Genomic DNA, 22,492 nt, shown 5'->3' on the forward strand with positions numbered 1-22,492 from the left:
ACAGCCCCTCAGTTAAGAGCTGGAGCTGAGATGAGAAGCCAGGACTTTGCTTACAGTTCTGCTTCCGTTACATCACGCATCGGTCATGATCACCAAGGGCCGTCCCCTCAACATCCCTGCTAGCACGTTGTGGTGAGAGTAATGGGGACCGCTCTGAGCAGGGACCCAGGGGCTCTGAGTCCTTGGTCTGTCTCTACTTAGCTGTGTGACCAGGGACAAAACCCTTTACCTCCTGGGCTTCCAGCCTAGGAGGCTCTCTGGAATCTGTGATAAATGCTCGTCTTGAATTCCAGTTGAAGTCATCAATTACCAAACATTTCCTAAACTGGTGGTTCCCAGACTTCAGTATATATGAGAATCACCAGGGGGAAGTATTAAAAAAGCAGATTTGAGGGTCCTACCTCCAAAGATTCAGGAGCCAAGAAGTCTAGAGTGGACCCTTGACACTCCATTTTCAAAGAGTGATCCAAAGAGAGATTCTGATGTCAGTAGCCAGGGCAAACCTTGTAAGCACCACTGAAGGCTTCGGATGCTACAGAGGAACCGGGGCAGTGCTGAGTAAGGAAAAGCATCTGTCCTCAAAAAGTTCCCAGTGTAGTTGGGGGAGACAGGACACACACACCCCCATCCCAGGAAGAGCACATCCTTGGTGACAGATGGAGAGGTACAAAGGCAAAGAGACAGAGGTTACGGCCCTTCACCAAAAAAGCAGAGCAGAGCTTCCAGCGGTGGTTGAGCAGAGAGGTAGGAGGAGGATGTGCGGCAGAGACAGCTAAGTGTTTACCACATCCAGCTTCCTCGTCTGCCTGGGCTCACAGCTGTACATCATTTCCCAACCTCCCTGTGGTTAGGTGTGGCCACGTGACTGAGTTCTGGCCAATAGCACGTGGGTGTAAAACACATACACCATTTCCGGGCCTGGCCCACAAAACCTCCCATGTGTTACCCTGAGCCCCACCTGCCAATGTAACTTTACTTAAAGAGGGAAATAAACTTCTATTATATCCAATGACTGAAAATAACGGGGCTGTTTGTTACAACAGTTGGTCCACCCTGATTATACAGGATGCAAGAGAGACCATGCAGCAACTGAACTCAACCAGCATTTAGTCAGCGCCTGCTTCTGTAACCAGTACTTGGTGCTGCCTTGCGCCCGAAGGGGATGCGAGTTCTGATCTTACAGGGTTTACCATCTTCACGGAGAAAAGGAACACTGGGAAGGGCCAGAGAAGCAAAGAGAAGTAAATTCCACAGGAGGGGAATACAGGTTCCAGCCCCAAAGGGAGGCTATCGTGTGGCTGCGCTAGCGTGAAGCATCTTTCGAGGTGAGTCTCGAGCTGGGCAGGCTTCTGAGAAAGCACATAGAAAAGCAGTTATATGGTCCAACGGTTCTGAAGATTTAATTTTTATTGCTCAAATTTGGAACCTACTTATTTTTAGTATTCTTTTCTCTCATGCCAAGAAGGTCAGGGGCAGGTGCTGAGCCTGAGACCTGGGTGTTCCTGCTGCTGGCAGAGAGATGGGGATTTCCTTGACGGGTCCCAGGGCTGTCAGGCTTGGATGACGTCCCTGGAGCCACAGAGGCCCAAGAAGAGATGGGGCAAGTGCAGGGACGGAACCAGGAGTGGCTTCGGACAGTGACCTCTGAGACCACCCCCCCCCGCCACGTCTTCCTCTTTGTGTCTTCCTTGAATTTTTCAAGAATCAATGGTGTCAGTGTAGACCAGGGAGGGCCTGGGTATGGGGGGTGGGGTGGGGGGTGGCATAGGAAAGTATTCCAGCTGTGCTTAAGTATAATATTTAACCACAGATGGAGCCAAACTTGCACCTCCATATCCACAAAGAAAACACGCATGATGAAGATACAGCAAGCAGTGTTCTAGGATAGACACGAAGAAGAACTTGTAAAGTTGTAAGATTCAGGGACTGATGAGAAGGACCCCTGCTAGTGTCAAGTGTAGAGTGAATGTTTCTTGGGCCGCTGTGCCTGAGGAACGGAGGGACGGTGAGGGCCTTATGCAGTGGAGAGATGTAAGGACTCAGCAGCTCTTTCCTAGCCCGAGGTTGTTTGGGTCTTTCCATTTTGTAGAAGGCTCTGAGAGGACAAGGACTGCAGTTCACCCCTGTCACACACGGAGTGAAGAAGACCGAGAAGAGCTCTTAACAAGGTTTCTAAGAGGGGGCTAGTCCTGGCGCCGCCCAGCCCGGTATTTGGCCTGGTGAAGTCCTCGCGCCTCTCTGGCCTCAGCCTCTCCATCTGTAAAGTGAGGTGCCAGATCCGGGTCCTTCCAGCTCTGACGTGCTGCAAGCAGCGGGCTTTCTGTGTCCCCAGAGCGTTCACCCCGATGCTCTGGATGGCTCCTGGGGTCCCGCAGCCCGTGGAACATGCAGAGGGAGCTCAGAGTGCCCGTGTCCCTGCTCAGGGGGACTAAACTGCCACCCTCTGTAGGCATTTGGGGAACCGATGGGAGTGGAAGTTGGCCTCACTTCCAGAGTCAGATCCCAGACAGGAACAAAGGAGCAGCTGGCAGGGATGCCCAGAGGTCCCAGTCACCAGACCCACACATCACCAAAACCTGCCCTTTGTGGGACTAAAACAGAAAAACCTCTGGGCTGGGAGATGAGAGATGTAGGTTCTAACCCTGGGTCCGTCATGAAGTTTCTGTGTGACCTCGAATGACCCCCCCACCCCGACCCAACTCCAGTGTCTTGGACTGAGTGACCGTGTGTGCACTTTCCTGAGAGCAGCTTGGGCTGCATCTCTGAGCACACAGGTTGGGCTTCCCCCAAGCCACCAAGAGCCCCATTTGGACACGTGACCCCGGGTGAGCAATCTAATCGTGCCCAGCAGCCAAGGGGGAAGTCCCCGGAGGGCCCCACCTCAGCCCCCTGAAGCGAAGACTGAAAACTGGGTCTCTCTGCCCCTCTCAGAGAAGGCCCTAGGCCCCAGGAAGCAGCTGTTTTCTGAAAGGAGAGAACAAGCCGGGGCCCAGGGCCTAGGCCCACTTCCTCTGCTGCTGCCTCTCTTCAGGGCCTCCTCTCTGTGAATGAGGACCCTTCCCCACCCTCCCACATCCTGCCCAAGGGGCTGGTGAGAGGCCTCCTGGGCTCCTCGGAGGCCGGGCCAGGGAAGGCTCCTAGAACAGCAGGAGGCTCCCCGCAGCTCTGCGCCAGCCAGGGGCGCGCAGGCAGCAGATACAGGTTGTTCTGACAAGGCTAATTATAGAAGCCGGCTTGGCCTTTCCTGAATGCGGCCCTCAGTCTCTCGGCGACCGGGAAGCACATAAACGCCTTTCCTTGGAGACAGGAAGGAGAAATTCTCCTAGGAGCTCATATGCGATCTCTCTTTGGGTAGGAAAAAAGCAATGTTAGGGGTCAGAATGGGGTCAGGAGATGGCAGGTCTCTCTGAAACCCTTTCCAGAAGTGGCTGCAAGGGAGAAGAGAGAGCTAAAATGTTATTAAAGGCGGGAAAACACCCAGACGGACCAGAGACTGAAATATGTGGATGAAGCTCGCCAGCTCCTGAGTCAGCCACGCGCACCCCGTCACAGCCGGGGGCCGCCCCAGTGAGTGCTCCCCGATGAGAGGCAGCCCTGCACCCCCGGAGAAGGCTGTGCGCATGGCAAGTCTGGTGCTGAGAAAAACAGTCCCCGACAGCAGTTCTGAACCTCCGTCAAGACTCTTCTCACACTGCAGCCAGGCAGAGGCCGGGGATAAGAGGGGCCATGGCCACCTCTCTGTCCTTTGAAGCATTTATCCTTATCACCCTGTGTGGGGTTCAACAAAACCCGTTTCTTAGAAGGGATTCTCGCCCTCTGAGGGCTTATAGACTTGGGCAAAATGAGGTAGGGGGCTATGCAGAGGCCTCAAGACATGCAATGAATTCAAGAACCAGACAAAGTAGAGTTGATGTGTGTGCCAAACCGAAGGTGTATCTTCAGGAGTGATGCTTGCAGGGGGATCTGGGGGGACAGTGAAGAGAGGAGGCTCTCTGGACCAAGGAACAAGTCACCTCTCCCACTGCCACCCCACCCCAGCATATCTTATTGACAAATATCTCTGTTTCTCCCAAGAAATATCTGAAACAGATACCTTTTTCATTTGCCAACCGAAAGAAACCTCAGCTTTGCAGTGCCCCTTCCTCTATCCAATCATGCAAAAAACCCAGCTTCTGGGACCGAGGGCTTACAGCCTGGCGGGCAGTGAGGGCAGCAGCTAAACTTTGTTCTAAAAACAGGAACCATTTCCTTCCCAGGCAGCAGCAAAACTCTCTAGAGCAATGGTTCTCAACCTCAGTTGCATCTCAGAAGTACCTGGGGAGCTTTTCAAAATCTCCATGCCCAGGCTTCACTCCAGACCAAGGAAATCAGACTCCCCTGCTGTGGGACCCAAGTATCCACATTTTCTAAGGCTCTGCAGGTAATTCCAGTGTGCAGCTAAGGTGCAGAACCACTGGTCTAAATAAAGACCCCAGAGAGCTGGAGTGCCCTTATGTGTATGTGTATGTGTGGGGGTGGGGTGGGAGGGGGTCTTCACAATGAGGCAGGAACTCCAAGAGAGAGCTGGACACCTCACTCTGCAGCCATGCTTTCTGCATGAGGCCTCCTTACCCCAGCCCCCAGTCCTTGAGAACAAGTGCAGCTTCTCGAAGGGGTGCCCCAGAACACAGGTGCTGGTTCCAGAGCCTGTTTTAGTTGATCCTTCAAACACTAAAATCAAAACCTCTCTTCTGATTCTTGGGTGTCCTCTCGCAATTGAAAAGTCCAGGGCATTTATTTGAAGGTCAGACCCCAGCCAATGCGGGCCCTACGGGCAACATGAATTATTAACCACGGAGGCCCCAGAGTCAGGCCTGGGGAAGTTTTTGGTTAGTTCTACTCAGTGTGGGACTGCTAAATTAATGATGAGCCTGCACACACCTGTGAAAGTTAACCGCTCACTTCAGTCTACAAACAGGCCCTTTTAGGCAAGGACCTGGCCTGGAGCCCTCTCAGCTAAATAACAAAACAAATAAATAAACGGAGCTCTACCACCACTCCCACCAAGTATGTGGCAGATAAGCAGCTGCACTGGGAGGGCGAGGCCAGGGGACTCAGGCAAGCTGGGTGTCTAGCACATACAGCCCCATTAGGGAACACATGCAAACTCCTTTAGGCTATCCCCAACTAACCCAGGAAGTCAAAATGGTAGTAGGACAGTGACCTAGGAGGGAAGTTTTAGTTTGCTTCTAAAAACACCCTAGACTTCTGCAAAGTTGCGGGACTGTGTTTTAAGATGGTTTCTGGCCACTTGCAATACGGAAGTCTCAACCTGTTAATGATTATCTTAATGAGGGACTGGGTGCCACCCATTTGCCATCGAGAGATTCAAAGCTCGCATTTGGGGGAAGGTCACCCTCCCAGGCACAGGTGAGCATGTCCCCGAACCACCAGCCAAGCGCTGTCCCCAAATCCTAGAGAGCCATTTTGAAAAGGTCCAGGGACAAGAAATGCCGAAAGGAGCATTTGCCGGTGGCCCTCAAAGGGCTCCAGATCCAACCCGTGGTCTCCTCGGCCAACAAGTTCAAGAGGGTGCGCAGGGCAACTGCCCACCCACGCCCGTAAGACATGACTGCCTGTTTGCCAGGTGCAAGATTTCCCTTCTAGACCACAGAGGTTATTTCCCCACAATGAAAGTCTCTCGTATTATTAAGTTTACCTTCCAAGGATGTTTGCTCTGCACATTCCTGAAAAAGGTGGTCTTGGCAGTGAAGAAGCAATCCTCCAGTTCCTCCTCCAGGCTGCAGTACCCACTGCTCATGCTGCTGTCCACTGTCATCTAGCCCGGAGCTCCGGCCGGAGGCAGCGGGCGCATCTGATGGGGCCAGGCTCTCGGGATGCGGCGGAGGGAGGTGGGGATCCCTCCCCAGGCGGCCGCAGCGTGAGCTTCTAGCCCCGCCGGGGAGCGAGTCCGTTATCGGGCCGGGCAGACCCGGAGCCGGCTGCCTCGGTTTTTTACACTGGGGCCCGAGTGGCTCGGGCGGCGGGGTAACCTGTTCCCCAGCGGCTGCCAGCACGGGGGTCGGACCTGGACCCCGCTGCGCTCACCTCGCTCTCCAACTCACTAGTCATCTGCGGTTTCAGCCTCTCCTCGCCGGCTCCCCCCTCCGCCCCGTGCGCCGAGCGCCAACTCGACACCTCCCCCGCCTCCCGCGCCTTTCCTGCCCCTCTCTCTCACTGCACGCAGAGGAGTTCGGAAGCCACTTCCTCTCGCAAGGTTCCTCAAAGCCGCTGGCTGTCGCGGCGCCCCTCCCCCTCCTCCCGCCCCAGGCCTGCGCCTCCCCACCCTGCCCCTGGACCACTTTGGCAAGTGGACCTAGGGCATCACGAGTCAGATTAGGGATGCAGGGCAGGAACAGAACTAGGATGGACCCGAGGGAGAAAATTCCCTCTCTCCTTTCTTCATCCTTCTGGAAGCAGCTCATTCTCATCGCCCAGGATGGCTCAGGTTCAGAAGTAGCACGTGCTCTAAGGTCGACCGTGTCCCTCCTCCCTTCCCCCCATCCATGCCGCACCTCACCCTCTCATTCCCCATTCACTGGGTGAAGGAGCCAGGTCAATCAGAGTGGTTAGAGAAGCGACTGCATTAGAAGAAAATCAATATTGGGCCTGTCTGGAGAAGCAGCAATATTTTAACTCGGAAATGCCAGAAGAAACGGCAGGGGCCCCCCAAAGCATATGCAAATCATATGCAAAATTATGGCAAACTGCAGAGCAAGCAGGCCCTTCCACCCACACGGGGAACTTGGCCTTCAGGAAGCCTCAGGTTGATAAAGGAGCCTGCGGACACCACCCAGGTGATTGGTGCATGTTTCTGGTGGTCTGGCCAAGAGGGGTCTTCGCTAGATCTTGTGATTCCCATCAAGGACAGCTCAATTACATTTCTCCATCAGACTGGATGAAGGAACACCTCCCTTGACGGGCTGAATCCTTCAGATCCTTCATCCACAGTAGTTACAGCCTATGCCTGGTGATTTACATGCAGTCTGTCACTTAACTTTCCCAACAGCCTTGAGATAGACCGCGTAGGACGCGTGTTCCTACGCGTGTTCTGGGACTCAGAACCAGGTGTGTGCAATTCTAGGGCCTGTGCTTCTAGCTACTGTGATGTACAGTCTCTCAGCAGGGATGGCACTGATTTGGTGTGTGTGCTGACATCTTTCAACAGAGTGGGGCTTGGAGTCTCAGGAAAAAAAAACAAGCCTTCAGAGCCTGGCAATGCCAGGGGCACCATGCTTGTGGAGTCTGATGGCCTGGGGACCCCAGAGGGACCCTGGGAGCACCCCAGAGAGTGGCTGACAGGAGTTATCAGGACTTTCTCCAAGTCTGTGTCTCCTGTAGTTCTGAAACAATCCAGTCCTGGGGCACAAGCTGGGTGGAGGGCTAGACTCACCCCCAGACTGCAAGCTGCCAACTCCATTTTAAGCCCTGGCTACTTTTGTGAGGAACCCTCTTCCTCCCCCATCTTAGTCAAATCTGTCAGCTCTCAGGATGGTTTCAAACTGCAGCCCAATTTGGCTCCATCCTCCCACACAGTCTTTTTTTCCAGAAGCCAGTGAGTGCCTGGCAGGCACGAACACGAGCTAGCTGAGAGCCAGCGCCCCAGCCCGCTGACCAGCCTCAGCTCCGGAGAATGGTCAATACTGGGAGCTAGGAGATACCTTGGCAGGGAGATAAGTGGAGGTAAACGGCTGGGGGTGGGGGCTGAGGTGAGCTACGGGGTGTTTCCAGGGAAGAACTCACATTACTGGGGTTGGAAGTAGGTTTTGGCTTTGTCTAGAGCAATCTTTTCTTCAAATGAATATTTTAAAGGCTGGTTTTCTTTCGGGGGGGGTACCCCAGAAACTGTGGTCCAGGAAAAGGTTTTGGCCTCAGCAGCACCCCAAGGCCAATGCCAGAATGATGAATGCTGCGGGGGGGGGGACCTGCGTGACCCTTGGGCCATCAGTAACAGCCTACCTGCTTTGTTCAGCCAGGGAAGGAACGCACGTTTCTTTATAAAAGGACCTCCTTGCTCACTGGGAATCCAATATTTAAAAAAAAAGCAGGCCCCAGATTCTCTGGCCACGCTGTGTCCTTGGAGCCACACAGGGACCTCTGCAGAGCAGCTCCAGTGCCACACATTTTAAATGTACAATCTTAAAATACAGCTAATAGCAAGCGTTTTGAGCCGCAAGCCAAAGCACCCCAGGAGTCAGCGTGAGTCTCTCCTTGTGAGCAGCACGCTAGATGCCAGACCTACTTAAGGAAACGTCTAAGTGACACTGCATTCTTTTAGGGTGCCGCTCCCTGCCAGTCCAAATATTATGAAAGTTGACATCTGAATAGAGCTTTTCAAAGCCCTTTTACCTCATCACCTAGGTTGCTCTACAAGCTTGAGAGCAGATGTTACCCCCATTTTACAGATGAGGAAACTGAGGGAAGCAGCCTGTTCCATTACAGCTCATTACATATTCTCAAAGCCTAGTGAGTGTCTCTGTCTCTACCCCCACTCCACCTGTCAGTGAGTCTAGGCTTGGAAGGAAGCCACGTGTAAGACACCAGCAAAAGGGAGACTGTGCTGGTGAGGACCCTGGGATGCTTCTGAACCCGGCAAAGATCACATACGATACAATAAGTTGGCCAGCCTCCAGGAGGAAAAATCCAGATAGAAGCTCCACAGTCCCAAAAGGAGGAAGACTGGATTCTTTTCAGTGTCCAGTGACTCTGTCTGTACCTCTTCCCCATGAATAATCAGCAGTAGTGGTAACCTGACCAGGGAAGGACGGAAGGTGGCAGAAGAGCCTGGGCAACAGCCTTTCAAGGCTCTGGAAGTGAACGCGCAAGGACAGGAACTGGCTGTTCTTGTCCCTGGTCCCAGGAAGAGGAGTCTTGACCTGAAGATGCAGCATCCGGAGCCGCAAAGCCATGGCATCATGGTTGCGGGGTGGGTTTCAGAAAGCCCCACTGAAATGGTAGATGGGCGACTTCCCTGTCTCAGAGCGTCAGATGATGAAAGACATTATTTTAAGCTGTCTTCCTCTCTCAAATGCCATCCTGACACGTAGCCAGATCCCCTTGTTAAATCCACCCTGTGGGTCTGTGTTCCAGAAAAGCTGTGGTACAAAAATGGAAGCCGGGAGCTGGTATTCTAGGCCCAGCTCCAACTCCAGCTTGCTGTGGGATCGTGAGCAACTTTGGACCTCAGGTCTCCTCATCTGAGCAACCGAGGAGTCCAGATATCAGACTGGGGGCTTCATGACCGACCCACATATTCAGAGGCTGAAAATGGGGTGAGGGGCCCACCCTTCCCCGAAAGCTGTTTTGAAATCATCATTAGCCGCCTTGTGCAGGCGCTGTCCCAGTAACTTTATGTGCTTCCTCTCATTTAATCCCTACAGCATACCAACGAGGAAGCTACAGTTATTATCTCTGTTTTACAGAATGGAAGAGGAGGTTCTGGCAGGTTAAGTAACTTGCACATAGTCAGACATGCTAGCTCATGGTGGAGCTGAATCAGCCCGGCTGGTCTGACTCCAGACCCCAAGCTGTTGAAGGCTCTGCAGAGTATGAAGCATCTATCCTGGGTGCTCTCAGACTAGCCATATTGCCTGAAATCGCAGTCCGACACAAACAAGTCAGGAGCTACTTTCTCAGTCTTCCTACGACCCTGTCTTCCCTTTGGCTCACTGGGAGTTTCCAGAGTTCAGCCATTGACTGTTTTCTCCACCCCCCTCCATGTGCCCGTGCTCTCCCTGGAAGCTTAGTCTCACCTAGGCCAATGGTATCAACTGTACTTTATACACACGTCTCATAATTCTCTCTCTTCCAGGTAGCTCCAGATGAATACCTGTAGTAGCTCGCTGGGTACCCAACTCTCCCCGCTAGAGCCTCACTCTCAACAGGTCCAAATTGAGCTGACATTCCCTGCCTCGCCCTCCACCTGCTCCCCCTCCTTTAGAATTTCCTATCTTTTTTTTTTTTTTGCAGTACGCGGGCCTCTCACTGTTGTGGCCTCTCCCGTTGAGGAGCACAGGCTCCGGACGCGCAGGCTCAGCGGCCACGGCTCACGGGCCCAGCCGCTCCGCGGCATGTGGGATCTTCCCGGACTGGGGCACGAACCCGTGTCCCCTGCATCAGCAGGCGGACTCTCAACCACTCAACCACTGCGCCACCAGGGAAGCCCTAGAATTTCCTATCTTGATGAGTGCCATCAACATAGATTATTGCAAAGCCTTCCCGTAGTTTCCCTTGTTCCCATCTCTGCCTCCTCCAAACTCCTCACTGCCTTGTTGCCAAAGTTACCCTTCTAGACCAAGATCTGATCAGTGTTGTTCTATCATAAAACCTTTCCATTCAGATGTCAACTAATAATTATTGAATAAGTACTGAGTTTCACGACCTAGTATCAAGCTTATTCATTTATTCAACAAATAATCACTAAGCACCTTCTACATGGCAGGCACTAGACTGGATGTTCTGAAGAAGACATAGTTCCTGCCTTCTCATAACGGCCAGTGCAGTGGAACGATGTGAAATTAGACATTATATTGGAGTTACCGAGCTCTCACACACTTCATTCTCTCTCTTAATCCTTACAACCCTGCAAGAACGTATTTTACAGATGAGTAAGCTGAGGCTCAGGGTGGCTCATTTTGCCCAAAGTCAAAGAGCTAGTAAATGGTGGAATCAGATTTCAAACCCAGGGCCTTCTGTGTCTGACAATTTTTCATCACAGTCTCCTCCAGTGATGCCCCAGTGCCTACAACGATATCCTGAACTCCAGAGTGGGTCCTTCAAGGTCTTTCACAGCATGTGCCCAGCCAACAGGTCATACCCATCTCCAGCCACAATCACGCATCCCTTACAGCCGCGCACATTTGATTCACGTTCCCAGCAGCCGCCCTGCCCTCTTGTGGTCTCGCTGTTTCCTCTGCCTGTCAAAATCCTCCTGTGTCCTCCCACTTCCTGACACACGTTCATCAACCACGACCACACCTCCCCCACCTTGCCTCTCAGAAGCAGCCTTTTTCAGATGTCCTCTCTGGGGTGAATCTTAAGAATGCCACCCTCCATCCGGAGAGCAGCATTTGACAGCATTAAACCACTGTGCACAGCACAGAGCTCAATTTCCCTCCAGGTGACTTCTTGTTGTAAGAGGTACATGGCTGCACACGACTTAGGCTGACTCACAGGAGAGTCACTTTCTCGGGGCTTCTAGCCCACTCCACACTTCTCTCGCTTGGCTGCAAGGCTGACAGCTTCGATAAAGCCCTGACACTTACAAACACCAAAGGCAGTTAAATCAGCCCCTACCAAGAAGCAGAAGCCCTGAAGAGCTCATGCTGGGCCTGAGTCAGGCACCCGGAGTCTGCCATCTAATTGCCCTCCTTTAGGGAAACTAGAGAATCATAAAAGATGTTTCTGATCAACAACCCCATCCCTCGCGTGGCCCTCTTCAGTCCTCCAGTAGCCAGGGCAATGTGGTCACAGGCGTGAGACATGTGAATAACTCTTGCACTACTACACATAGAAAGAGAGCCTTGTTGCCTCCTTAGAGCCTCAGGACAACCTGGCCAGCCAGAGGTCATCTCAGACACCTACTGATGCTAGGATAGAAGGAGTGGGTGGGGCTGTGAGGAGCATGGAGAAATGTCTCCAGTGCTTAAGGATTTCTCAAGAAATAAGTACTAGAGCTCTGTCCCTCCTTGGAGCCAGGATATCAAGTGCCTTCTGGTGGGAAGCCGTTCCCCTCTGTCTGATCAGAACTGCGCTCCCCTGGGTTGGCCTGGGCTGCTGAGAGAGGCCTTAGGGCAGCTCCCGTTAGAGGCAGCTGTTCAGTGGAGTCCAATCACTGATAGCTATGGCCAGCACTCCTGGCTTCTAGAGCGTGGAGGGAAATCTGTGGATGGGGGAGCAACTGTCCCAGATATAGCCAGAGTGGAGCAGAGCAGCTGGGGACCAGCTCCTTCCTTTGGCCCCTGAGGATGGGCTGGCAAAAAATGAGATAAAATGGAATCATAAAATGTATCTGATTAATCCAAAAGAAGGAAGAAAAGAAAAAGGAAGCAAAGAACAGATTCGACAAATAGAAAACAAACAGCGTGATGAGAGACTTAAAATCTCATTATATCAATAATCACATTAAATGCAAATGAGCTAAATAACCCAATTAAAGGGCAGAGATGATCCAATTGGATTAAGAAAAACAAGATTCAACTATGTGCTGTCTGTAAGAAATGCCCTTTAAATATAAAGACACAAATAGCCTAAAAGTAAAGAAATGGATAAAGAAATATCACGCTAATGGTAATCAAAAGAAAGCTGGAGTGGCTATACTAACATCAGACAAAGTAGATTTCAGAACAAAGAACATTACCGGGGATAAAGAAGGTTATTTCATAATGATAAAGTGTCAATTAATCAAGAGAATGTAATTATGTTAAATGTTTATGCACTGAATAATGGAGCTTCAAAATACAAGATAGAACTTTAAGGAGAAATGGGCAAATTCCCAATTATATTTGGGATTTCAACACCCCTCTCTCAATAATTGAAAAAACAAGCAGACAGAACACATGGTATGCCTCAACAAATGTTAGCTACTGTTGTTATCAGTCACAATTCAGTTTGATAAACCTTTATCAAGCATTTCAGAGGAGACCCGGGACCAGAATTCCCAGAGAGGTGTGCACGTATCAATCAAGAGTGTTACTTAGGCGTCATTATCAGAATCCGTGTGCAGAGGAGAAAAGGTTGTGAATTTATAGGCACAAAGAAATGATAAATCAGACTAGAAGTGTATCATGGTGAAAGGAAGAAATGGCAAACCAGGATAGAAGGCTTTGAGTGCTAAATAGAAGACCTCTTGTAATGCTTTATTGGTTTTTGTGACTTTAAAGCATTTAGCTTAACAGTAATGATATTATTATATTGTTTTAAGATGAAAAATCTTTGCTACAATTCATAATATTAGGAGTGAAGGTAAGTAAGCTTCTTCACGCAGGCCACATGATAAGCTCAATTCTTTCTGCAGACAGCATGACAGAGAAGGGACGCGAAAGGATTGAGTGACCCTCTCAAAGGCAAAAGAAAAAAAAAAAAAAAAGAGCATTCCTTAGGAAGCCCCAGCCTCTCTGCAGAGATAGACCTGGTTCCCCAGGTTCTCCCCTCCCGGCTCCCTGGCTCCCCCGTGTGGTAGTTCTGGGTTTAGCCCGTGACGTTGGGAGGAGGGCCGGGGCAGGACCGGTCACAGTCGCTTCCTCCTTTGGAGGGTTCTGGAAAAGCAGAGCTCCCAGTAGGGTGACACTGGTGTGGCTGCGGAGGGAGCACAGGGCTGGAAGCCAGGAAACTCGGCTCTGCACTCCAGCTGAGTCACTGCTCAGTGGCTGCAGGGGCTGAGGGAGGGGATTCCAGCGGGGGCCCTGCTAAGGAATGACAGCGGTGGGCTAGGGGTGGAGGTGGGGTGCGTAGGCAGAAAGGCAGCAGCGACCTGACCTGTGGGGCTGAAACACCAGCAGGCCGGGCTGATCCACCCTGGAAGCCGTCTGTCCCTGTGGTGAATGGGGACAGGGTCTTGAGTCTTTTCATCAACAGAGTAGAGCAATAACTCAGGCCGCAGAAGAGGGGATAATCGTTAAGTCTTGTAGCAACAAGTACCCGCCAAACCACAAAGCTGTAGTGTCCTGGCTTTATATCCAGGAGAGTAATCCATCTTTCTGGGATTGTGGAGAGTAGGCAGAGCCAGACCATGAAGGGTTTTGTGTGCTAATCCAGATTTAGACTGATTTTGAGGGTAATAGGAAGCTGCTGAGGGTTTCCATCACAGGGTGACACGATTAAAAATAATCCAGTAAGGCTGTTGGAAGCACCAGAGTCGGCCCTGGAATGTCACCCGGTGATACTGACATGCTTTCACATACATCTTCTCACCGGAGCCACACAACAAGCATTTCTCAGAGGAGAAACCTGAGGCTCAGAGAAACTAAGAGGCTTGTTCCCAGTCACATGCCAAGATCGTCATCTACACAAACTGAATTAGAGCCTAGCTCTCCTGTCACTCAGGCCAGGGTTCTTTCTTTTCTTTAAGAAAATATGTATTGCCTTTTAGAAATGTTACACTAGAAACACATGACAGCATCTGGTTATTCAAACAGCCCCGAAGCAAACAGCAAAAGTCGAGAGTTCTCTCATTCTACCCATCACCTCCCACCCCCTCCCAAAGTGAAATCCCTTCGAACAGTTGTCTGGGCGCCCTCCAGCCCTCACTCTGCATTTAGACACACACGCATACACACATACACACATATGTACACAGTACAAATGGGCTTGTCCTGCATGTACCACTGGGTGACTTGTCTCTGTTGGCACTATTCCTTGTCAGTTCATACAGATCCATCCCTCCTTTGTAAAGCACCTTGGCCTTAGTGCTGGTGGCTGGAACTTCCGTCCCGGCACCCCTGCGGCTCTCACCACTGCTCACGGTGCCCCTTAGGAAGGGGCTGGACCCAGTGCCCTGGTAGTCAGGGCACCAGATGACCAGAGTGCAGCCTCTGTAGGCAGCATTTCCCACTGAGGGCACCTGAAAAGATTTTAGAACGATGCCTGGCTCCATAACTATGCGTGGAAGGAATCTGAGACAGTCCTTAGGCATACTGTGTTTTTAATTTTAGAGATTAAATATTAATTTAATGTGTGTCAGGAAAAAAATCTTAAGTACATCAATGGTGATTGAAGGATTTAAAATTTTTCCTTTAACACAGTTTAAGTTTACTCAAATAAATCTATGTAAAGAGAAATATTAAGTAAACAGTAGCATAGGTGGCATATTGATATGGCCAGAATCTCAAGTGTGGAAAGTGCCCAAGTGAGGTTTGGGAACTGCTGGGGGAGGGGCTGGACTTGGCAGGTGGGGACCTGGGAGCCTGGTTTCTAAATGCTGCTCCTGGGTTCTGGAGGGCCAGGAGGAGGGGATGGAATCGGGGCCTGATGGATATAAGATTCATTCCCCGGCTGCAAGTGAGCTGAGTGGAAGGAAGAGTGCTTACGTTTTGGTCTTGTCATCTGTGCATTCCATGTACCAAGAAAAGTGGCACCAAAGGCCTGGGGAACAGAGCTGCCAGGACCCCCCTGGTCTGCAGCGGGTTATGATGAACATCAACAGCTGTGGGCAAGGGCTTCCTCTCTTGGGATCTGCTTCCCCAAAGGCAAGGAAAGGACTGAACCAAACCAGCAGAGGTCTCACTTCATCCCCAGGGCCCTGGGGAGCTACTGGGAGTTTTTTTCATCACAGGGGTGACAGGATAAGAGCACCTTTAGGACCACCTGAAGTATAATGTCTTTGGAGCATGCCCCCAAATAAAAGAACTGCAGCTCTTTTGTGATCTTTAGCCAATGGTAACCATGTCCTCTAGGAAACAGGCTTAAACTGAAGGGATCTGGGGGAGACTTGAAGGGGATTTGCCTGGTCAGCATGGGTGCCCAAGAGAAAAACCAGACATCACAGACCTCTGAGATCTCCAAGCAGAGACTGACAAAAACATAGGCAACTTCCATCCACTCTTCCTCTGTTTCTCCACCTGAGAGAGACACGCACGAACCACACACCTTGTGAGTGCAGCTGGGGCTCTGAGCCCATCCCTGCCCCCTCACACCCCCTCCCCTTCCTCCCTCCCCACCTCTGTCTGGCATGGCAGAGAGAAGACAGACAGAACCTTGGGATTACTGCTTTTCAAAGTTTGAGGCCAAACACTTATCTACAGGATGATCTCAACTGTGTTCTGAAAAATGTATGAACGTACAGGAAGAAAATATAAAAATGTTAACTAACAGCGGTTCCTTCTGGATGGAGGAAGATCAATGATTTTCTTTTTCTTCAAGAACAAAGCGGAGAGACCTCCTAACAGCCATGCGCCTCCAAACTAGTGGAGCTCTGACCAGGGCCCGGGCCACAACAAATGCCCACCCCCACTCCGAAAACGGCACTCGCACATTTGGTTAGCTCAGACCGGGTGACGAGGTCAAGGTGAACGAAAGCTCTATCCGGGTACGCAACAGAAAATCGAGCCAAGGCAGAAATCGGCACAAACAAGCTTTTTAGAAAAAGGCGAGTTAGCCTGGAGCAGGGCCCAGGTTTTATTGACAGAAGGCTAGGTCCTGTCCCAGCTGTGCCTGAAGCATGCAGCCAGGCCTGTCCAAGACAAACACTGCAGCCCAACCCAGCCGGCCCGGGAGCAAACCCCATTCCAGGCTGGCTGCCGGTGGGCGTGCTGCTCTGCGGCACCCACGAGGGACTCCTGGCTTCTTCTATATTTCAGTGGTGGTTCTGCTCTAGACACAGCCCTGAGTTAGCTTGCCAGAAAATTCCAAGGTTGACTCATCTCTCCAGCAGAGGGAAGGGAGTCACTCTGCTTCCAAATACTCAGATCTGGAAACACCTGTTCACTGTTGAAATTCTGGGAATGAGACAAGGCATGCAGCAAACCCCAGGCCCTGCTCTGGGGCCTTCCCTCCCACCCCCGTGAGAGCTGGCCGAGCCACTCTAGGGCAGGGTTGCTCAACCTCCGCACTGCTCACATTTAGGGCCGGATGAATCTTTGCTGCGGGGCTGTGGCTCTTCTGTGCAATGGAGGCCGTTTAGCAGCATCCCCGGCCTCTGCCCACTAGGTGCCAGTAGCCTCCTCCAAGCTGTGACAGCCAAAAATGTCCCCAGTAACTGCCAGAGGTCCCACCTGGTGGAGGGGGGCAAGATCACCCCCTCCCATTTGAGACCTGCTGCTCTAGAGGAAGAAACAGAGACCCAAAGGAGAAATGCAGGATGGAGTGGGGTGAGCGGGCTCTGGGATGGGGGATGGGTAGGCTCGAGGGGAACAGAAAGAAGAGAGACTTGGAAGTTCCCAATGGGAAAGAAAAGTGGGAAAATAAAGAGTCGTTTAAATAAGATTTTTGGTAAATGTCGTTATGTGGTGTGCTATGTAACTTCCCTCCTCCATCTTCTAAAGAAAACCTTCAGCAAAATTCTGCATCCTTCACCAGGGCTTTGGGGGTCAGATTTGTCTCCCTTCCTTTTCTCACCCGGGACAGGGCAAGGCCCTCCCAAGAGGTCTGGTTACATTCAGACTACGTTATAAACAGTTCCAGTTCCAAAGTGTGTGGAGGATGTACATAATTTTTTTCTCATACTAAATAAACGAGTTACTTTATTCTGTTTACGGGTGGAGCATTCCTCCACGATGAACGAAGTTGATCCAAATTTATTACTTGTCCTTTTTTTTTTTTTAAATCTTTGGGCTGCACCGCTCGGCAGGTGGGGTCTCACTTCCCTGACCAGGGATTGAACCCGCACCCCCTGCGTTGGCAGCGTGGAGTCTTAACCACTGGACCGCTAGGGAAGTCCTATCTTGTGGGCAAACCCCAATCGGCAGTACCCCAAATGACACAGCATCCTTAACCAGGGATAGGTCTATCTCAAGTGCATTTGCAAGACCCGCAATACTAGTATGCTCATCTATGGAAACAAATACAGAGTTTCAAAACAATCACCTTGCACTCGATTCATTACAAAACCTGCAAGAGGAGGAACTACTGTATAACTGTCATCAGATATTAGCACATCCAGATAAATAAATCCTGTGTTATATAAACTAGGTACTACATTGTAATCTGGTGATGCAGAGAGTTGAGGGCCTGCATCAATGATCTTATCAATAGCACATTTCTCAGGCAAACTGCATATCTTTATGCCATCTTCTGTGATATATGCAGCCTACACCACTCAGCATGCCTCTGGCAATTTCCATTGGCTTTACTGGTAAAAGATCATGGGCCGTTTTCCTTGTGAAAAAAATTTTTGATGATCTACACGGGTTCATCAGATCAATGTACTGGTTTCTTCCCATGCCAAGAAGCCTTAGGCAGGCAGCAGCAGTAAAACTGGGCAATGAATCCTAACTTTTCTCACTGTTCATAATGTCATCCATGATCCCAGGATAATATGGTGCTATCCTCAGGCCTTTACCGTATCTGATAAATGGCAAGGGTACAGCATGAGATGTTCTCGACTGCACAGCTCCCCATAGTACTTGGGTTCATCTTCTTGACATGTTTAAGTATTTCTATATTGTAACTGACTGCGAACAGTGTACAGGACAACCTGCTTCTCATATTCTCTCTGTGAATTTCCAAGACTCTGCCTCACGTTGACGGGCAGCTTACTCCAGGGGTAGTTGTGCCGGATGTGGAACTCCACGGCTATGTGCGTGATGCTGGGAGCCGGGGCAGGAAGCAGCGGCCGGGCCCGAGGCTGGAACGATGCCTCCCGCCTGCCCGCTCTCACGCTGCGGATGGCCCAGGCCGCCCCATGGCCGGGGTGTCTGAGGGCTCAGCGAGGCCTGGGCCACGGGGCGCGGGAGCAGTGGAGAGGGGCGGCTCCAAGTTTCTTTCGGATGTACAGAATTTAAAAAATATATTTTTTAGAATGAATTCAATATCATTCTTATAAAAATACACATCATATTTGCTTTCTAGTACTACTTTCCCAGTGGGAGAAAAAGGCCTGGGGAACAGCAGGGAGGCCGGCAGCACCCATGGGTGGACCAGGTGACTGAACATTGTTGAGCATGTACATCATGGTCAGAAAAAGCGTGTGGATGGCTAGTCTGGGGACTTGGGACTGGACCCCGATTCCCCAGGCCCACTTGTATTCTCTTGAGGAAATAACCAGTCATTCAGCATCTGTGTTGTCTCTCACAGCACCCAGGGCTTTTCTCTCAGAAACATGGGGTTTAATTAAAGTCTTGCTCCCCTACTTTACTGCATCACTAAGTCCCTGGCATTCCCGGGCCTGGCACATGCTTTACATTCAAAACATATTTGTTAAATAAATAAATGGATGATGTCCTTACAGTAAGGATGGACACTCCTTACTTCCTTAACCAGCAACATCTGACCAATACATTAAGGCTTACAGCAAATGTCACCTCCTCTGGGAAGTATTCCCTGATTTCTCCCAACAGAAACAATTGCACCGTATACTCAAAATGCTTCATTCGTACTTTTATTGAAACATGAATCACACTATATACTATTTGGTTGTATTCTGCCTTCCCCGCCAGAATGTAAGCTCTCTGAGGACCAGAACTATGATGTAGCATTTATTATCCCCACTCTTACCAGTGCTTGGCACATAGTAGATAATTAATGTTTCATCAATGCAAGAATTAAAAACAACGCTCTCCTGTCTCCCTCCCAAATCCTCGACATCAAAGGTCAGACACGCCCTAGTTCAAGTGGCTTGGCAAAGCCCAGAACCAAGAGCTGCTCTGGGCATTAACTTCCTGGCCCTTTGACACAGGGAAAGAACATTTGCACAGACCCTCTGACGTTGATCTGGTCTGGCTGGCTGACTGGCAGGCAGGATGATGTGCTGAGAAGCCTCAGTCCCAGCATCCCCACTGCCCCAGGGCTACGAGGCCTCAGAGGATCCTCAGGAGCTTTCTCTGGGACCCCCACCGCTACCCCTACCCATACCCACACCTATGGCTGGAGCCCTAGGCCAAAGCAGGCTCTGTGCTTGGGGTGGACTACAGGGCACTTCTCAATAGTGTCACCGATTCTGTTCCATCCCCCCAGCCACCTGGAAGAGGGGGTGTGATATTGTGGTTTTTTAATAAGAAATATATATTTGGTCTCTGTCCCCTTTCCTGGCACAGAGCTCCTAAAACCCTTGGAACTTCCTAAGTGAGGAGAGCAACAGAGGTGTTTCTTGTTATGTTAATGAGGTGATTTTGGAGGCCACCTAAGGATGCAGGCTTGTTGCCAGGAGAGGACTGGAACTTTTAGTCCCACCCCCTGACCTCTGGGGAGGGGAGAGGGGCTGGAGGATGAATCAGTCACCGCTGGCCAATGATTTAATCAATCATGTCTGTGTCATGAAGCCTCTATAAAAACCCAAAAAGTTGGGGCTTGGAGAGCTTCTGGGTTGGCGAACACGTGGAGGTGCAGGGAGCGTGGCGCCTGGAGAGGGCATGGAAGCTGTGTCCCTCCCACACACCTTGCCCTCTGCATCTCTTCCATCTGGCTGTTCCTAAGTTAGATCCTTTTATAATAAACTGATCATCCAGTAGGTAAAATGTTTGAGTTCTGTGAGCTGCTCTAGCAAATTAATTGAACCCAAGGAGGGAGCTGTAGAAGGTGACAACACAGCCTCTCCATTGGTGTCTGAAGTGGTGGTGGGGAGGCGCACAGATAGTGCCAGAATTGAGGTGAACTGAAGGACACCCAGCGGGTGTCAGATGATCGCTTTGGTGGTGTGGGACCCTCGCCCGCCACATCAGAATTGGGGGCAGAATCAGAGTGTGTGCTGTGGACCCCATCCAGCCAGAAGGGGACCTCAACATCCAGTGTATGTGGAACACTCACGCCACCTCCCGCTCACCAGAGCTCCTGGGAGGGACAGGGGAGCCCGGGACACCTCAGAGGCTGTTCCCAGCCCGGTCCTTGAGCCCTTGCTGCCTACCTGGCTGAAGGTCGAAGTGAGGGTGCTTTCTGGAGAGGGTCTGTCCCGGGAGGGGCCTTCCTGCTGACTGCAGTCCAGCTGGATCAGGCTGCGGCACTCCGGGTGGCAGGTGAATTTACAGTCTGGAGGGAGAGAACCATAGGGGGATTAGGGGCCAGATAGGAGGCCCAGAGAAATACCCTGGAAGATGGCGTGTATCTCCTGGAGGGAAGAGCACGCAGGAGGGAAGCGGAGGGGGGAGAACACCGTGAGAATGTCACCCGCTCTCTGCGCCACCATGAATGGTGAAGGTGAACAGGTGCTTTACAGTTTGCAAAGTATTTGCGCCTCTGTTATTGTGCGTGACCCTGCAACCATTATTACTGCCACTTTACAGACAGGAAACTGGGGCCTTAGGGACATTGGTGATTTTCTAAGGGCAGATCATCTGGCTTCTGGCTGGCTCTCTTTCTACTAATTTACGTTAATCACCAGGGGTCACGGATCGTTGGGGAAGGACTTAACTTTTCTGGGCCTTGTTTTGCAGTCTGTAAAATATAGGTACTAAGTGCCCTGCCTAGTGCACAAGGACGTTTATAGTTAAAGGGAGAACAGGTCTTAATAAATTAAAGGTGCTTCCAGGGACAAAGGCATTATTATCAACAGGAAGGGCTGTCACCTGTCTCTGACCCTGCCCCATCTAGAAATGTGGGGTGGCTTCTCTAACCCAGCTGACGTAGCTTACAGACAACATCCAAAACTAGGTGCTTCGGGGAAAAGCACACGTTTATTTCCTAGACAATGTTCACCTCCACGGAAGTAAGACTTAACGACCAGAGTTGCAAAGAGTCTGGGGGACTACCTCGCAGATGGGGAAGCTGAGGCTCAGAGAGGTAAAGCTAGGTGCCCAACGACACACAGCTCAGTGGCAGAACCAAGGCTGCGAGCAGTCTCCAGCTTCCTCAGGGCTCTCTCTGGAGCCTCCTTGGCAGAAGGGAGGTGAAGCTGAAGGGGGCAGGAGGCAGAGAGGCTGGGGCAGGCCAGGGGAGGGGCGTGTGTATGGAGGATGGGAGTGAAGAAAAGGTGGGCAGCAAGAGAAATCAACTTAAGCCCATCAGCAGGCAACATGCTCAGATTTGAGGTTGGTTCTCACAGAAGCTGCTGGGCCCGCCAGGGTCACCTGTCCCGGAGGTGCCACAGCTCAGCCGGAAGGCCCAGCTGAGGGAGGCTGCCGGAGTTTCCATGAGAAGCTGCTCGATTGTGATGCCAGGTGCATGGGGATGCGGCAGGGGACACGACAGCCTGGACTTGTTTGTATAACCTGGGGACGAGGGGACAACTTTTGGCTGATAAGGGCTGAGCCTCCTGACACTCTTTTCCTTCCTTTTAACAAGTTCCAAAACCTCGGCACATTGGGACTATCTTCTTAAAGCTGTGAAGCGCACTCCGTCCTGGGGCGGCGGTAGGGGTGAGTCTCCTCTTCTCCCCACGCTCTCGGGGAGTTTTGGAAAGAGACCCCCACTCTCCCCAGCTGCCCCCTTCCCTTACATCCCCAAAGATGAGCACCTGGACCACACTCCTTGTACAGGTTTTGCCATTAATGCCTGCAGGGGAGCACCCAGCAAATGTGGGGACATGAAGAGATTCCAGAAGCCTGCAACCTTCTGACTCAGTGGTCTGAAGTCCTGACCACCTTTCTGGGATGGCATTTAGAAGCCCTACTGCTCACCTCCCTCGTGCCTGCAGGTGAGGCCCACGCCACATCCTCTCCTTCACACTCCACCCTCTTCTGGGCATTCCCAGCTCTCTTCCGGAGGAGCTATGCTCTCACCTGGAGAGGGGATGGGTACAGCTCACTCGGGGCCACGCACCATAACCCCGCCCACGCCCACATGCATTCCTGGGCTCCCCCAGTAGGAGATCTCTGCCCGGCACGAGGACGGCCTCACCCCTGGTGGGGGTGAAGGGCACAGGTGGCGT

The 22,492-nt window shown here is 51.4% G+C and overlaps 1 protein-coding gene across 2 annotated transcripts in view; it reads right to left on the bottom strand.

The window, feature by feature from the left end:
- The window catches only part of RASSF5 (Ras association domain family member 5), a gene marked incomplete at its 5' end in the record, with an annotated part of 71,079 nt that overhangs the window by 23,048 nt on the left and 25,539 nt on the right, over positions 1 to 22,492 (bottom strand). The window contains one exon of one of the 2 annotated variants that reach the window (XM_082658778.1): positions 20,534 to 20,655. In XM_082658778.1, coding sequence (XP_082514904.1) covers positions 20,534 to 20,655 — 122 coding nt within the window. Of the gene's footprint in view, positions 1 to 5,698; positions 6,056 to 20,533; positions 20,656 to 22,492 lie in introns of those variants that run through there. The other variant, XM_082658779.1, reaches the window with a different exon arrangement.

This window comes from Grampus griseus (genome assembly GCF_964374135.1).
Source record: "Grampus griseus genome assembly, chromosome: 1".
Taxonomy (NCBI): Eukaryota; Metazoa; Chordata; class Mammalia; order Artiodactyla; family Delphinidae; genus Grampus; species Grampus griseus.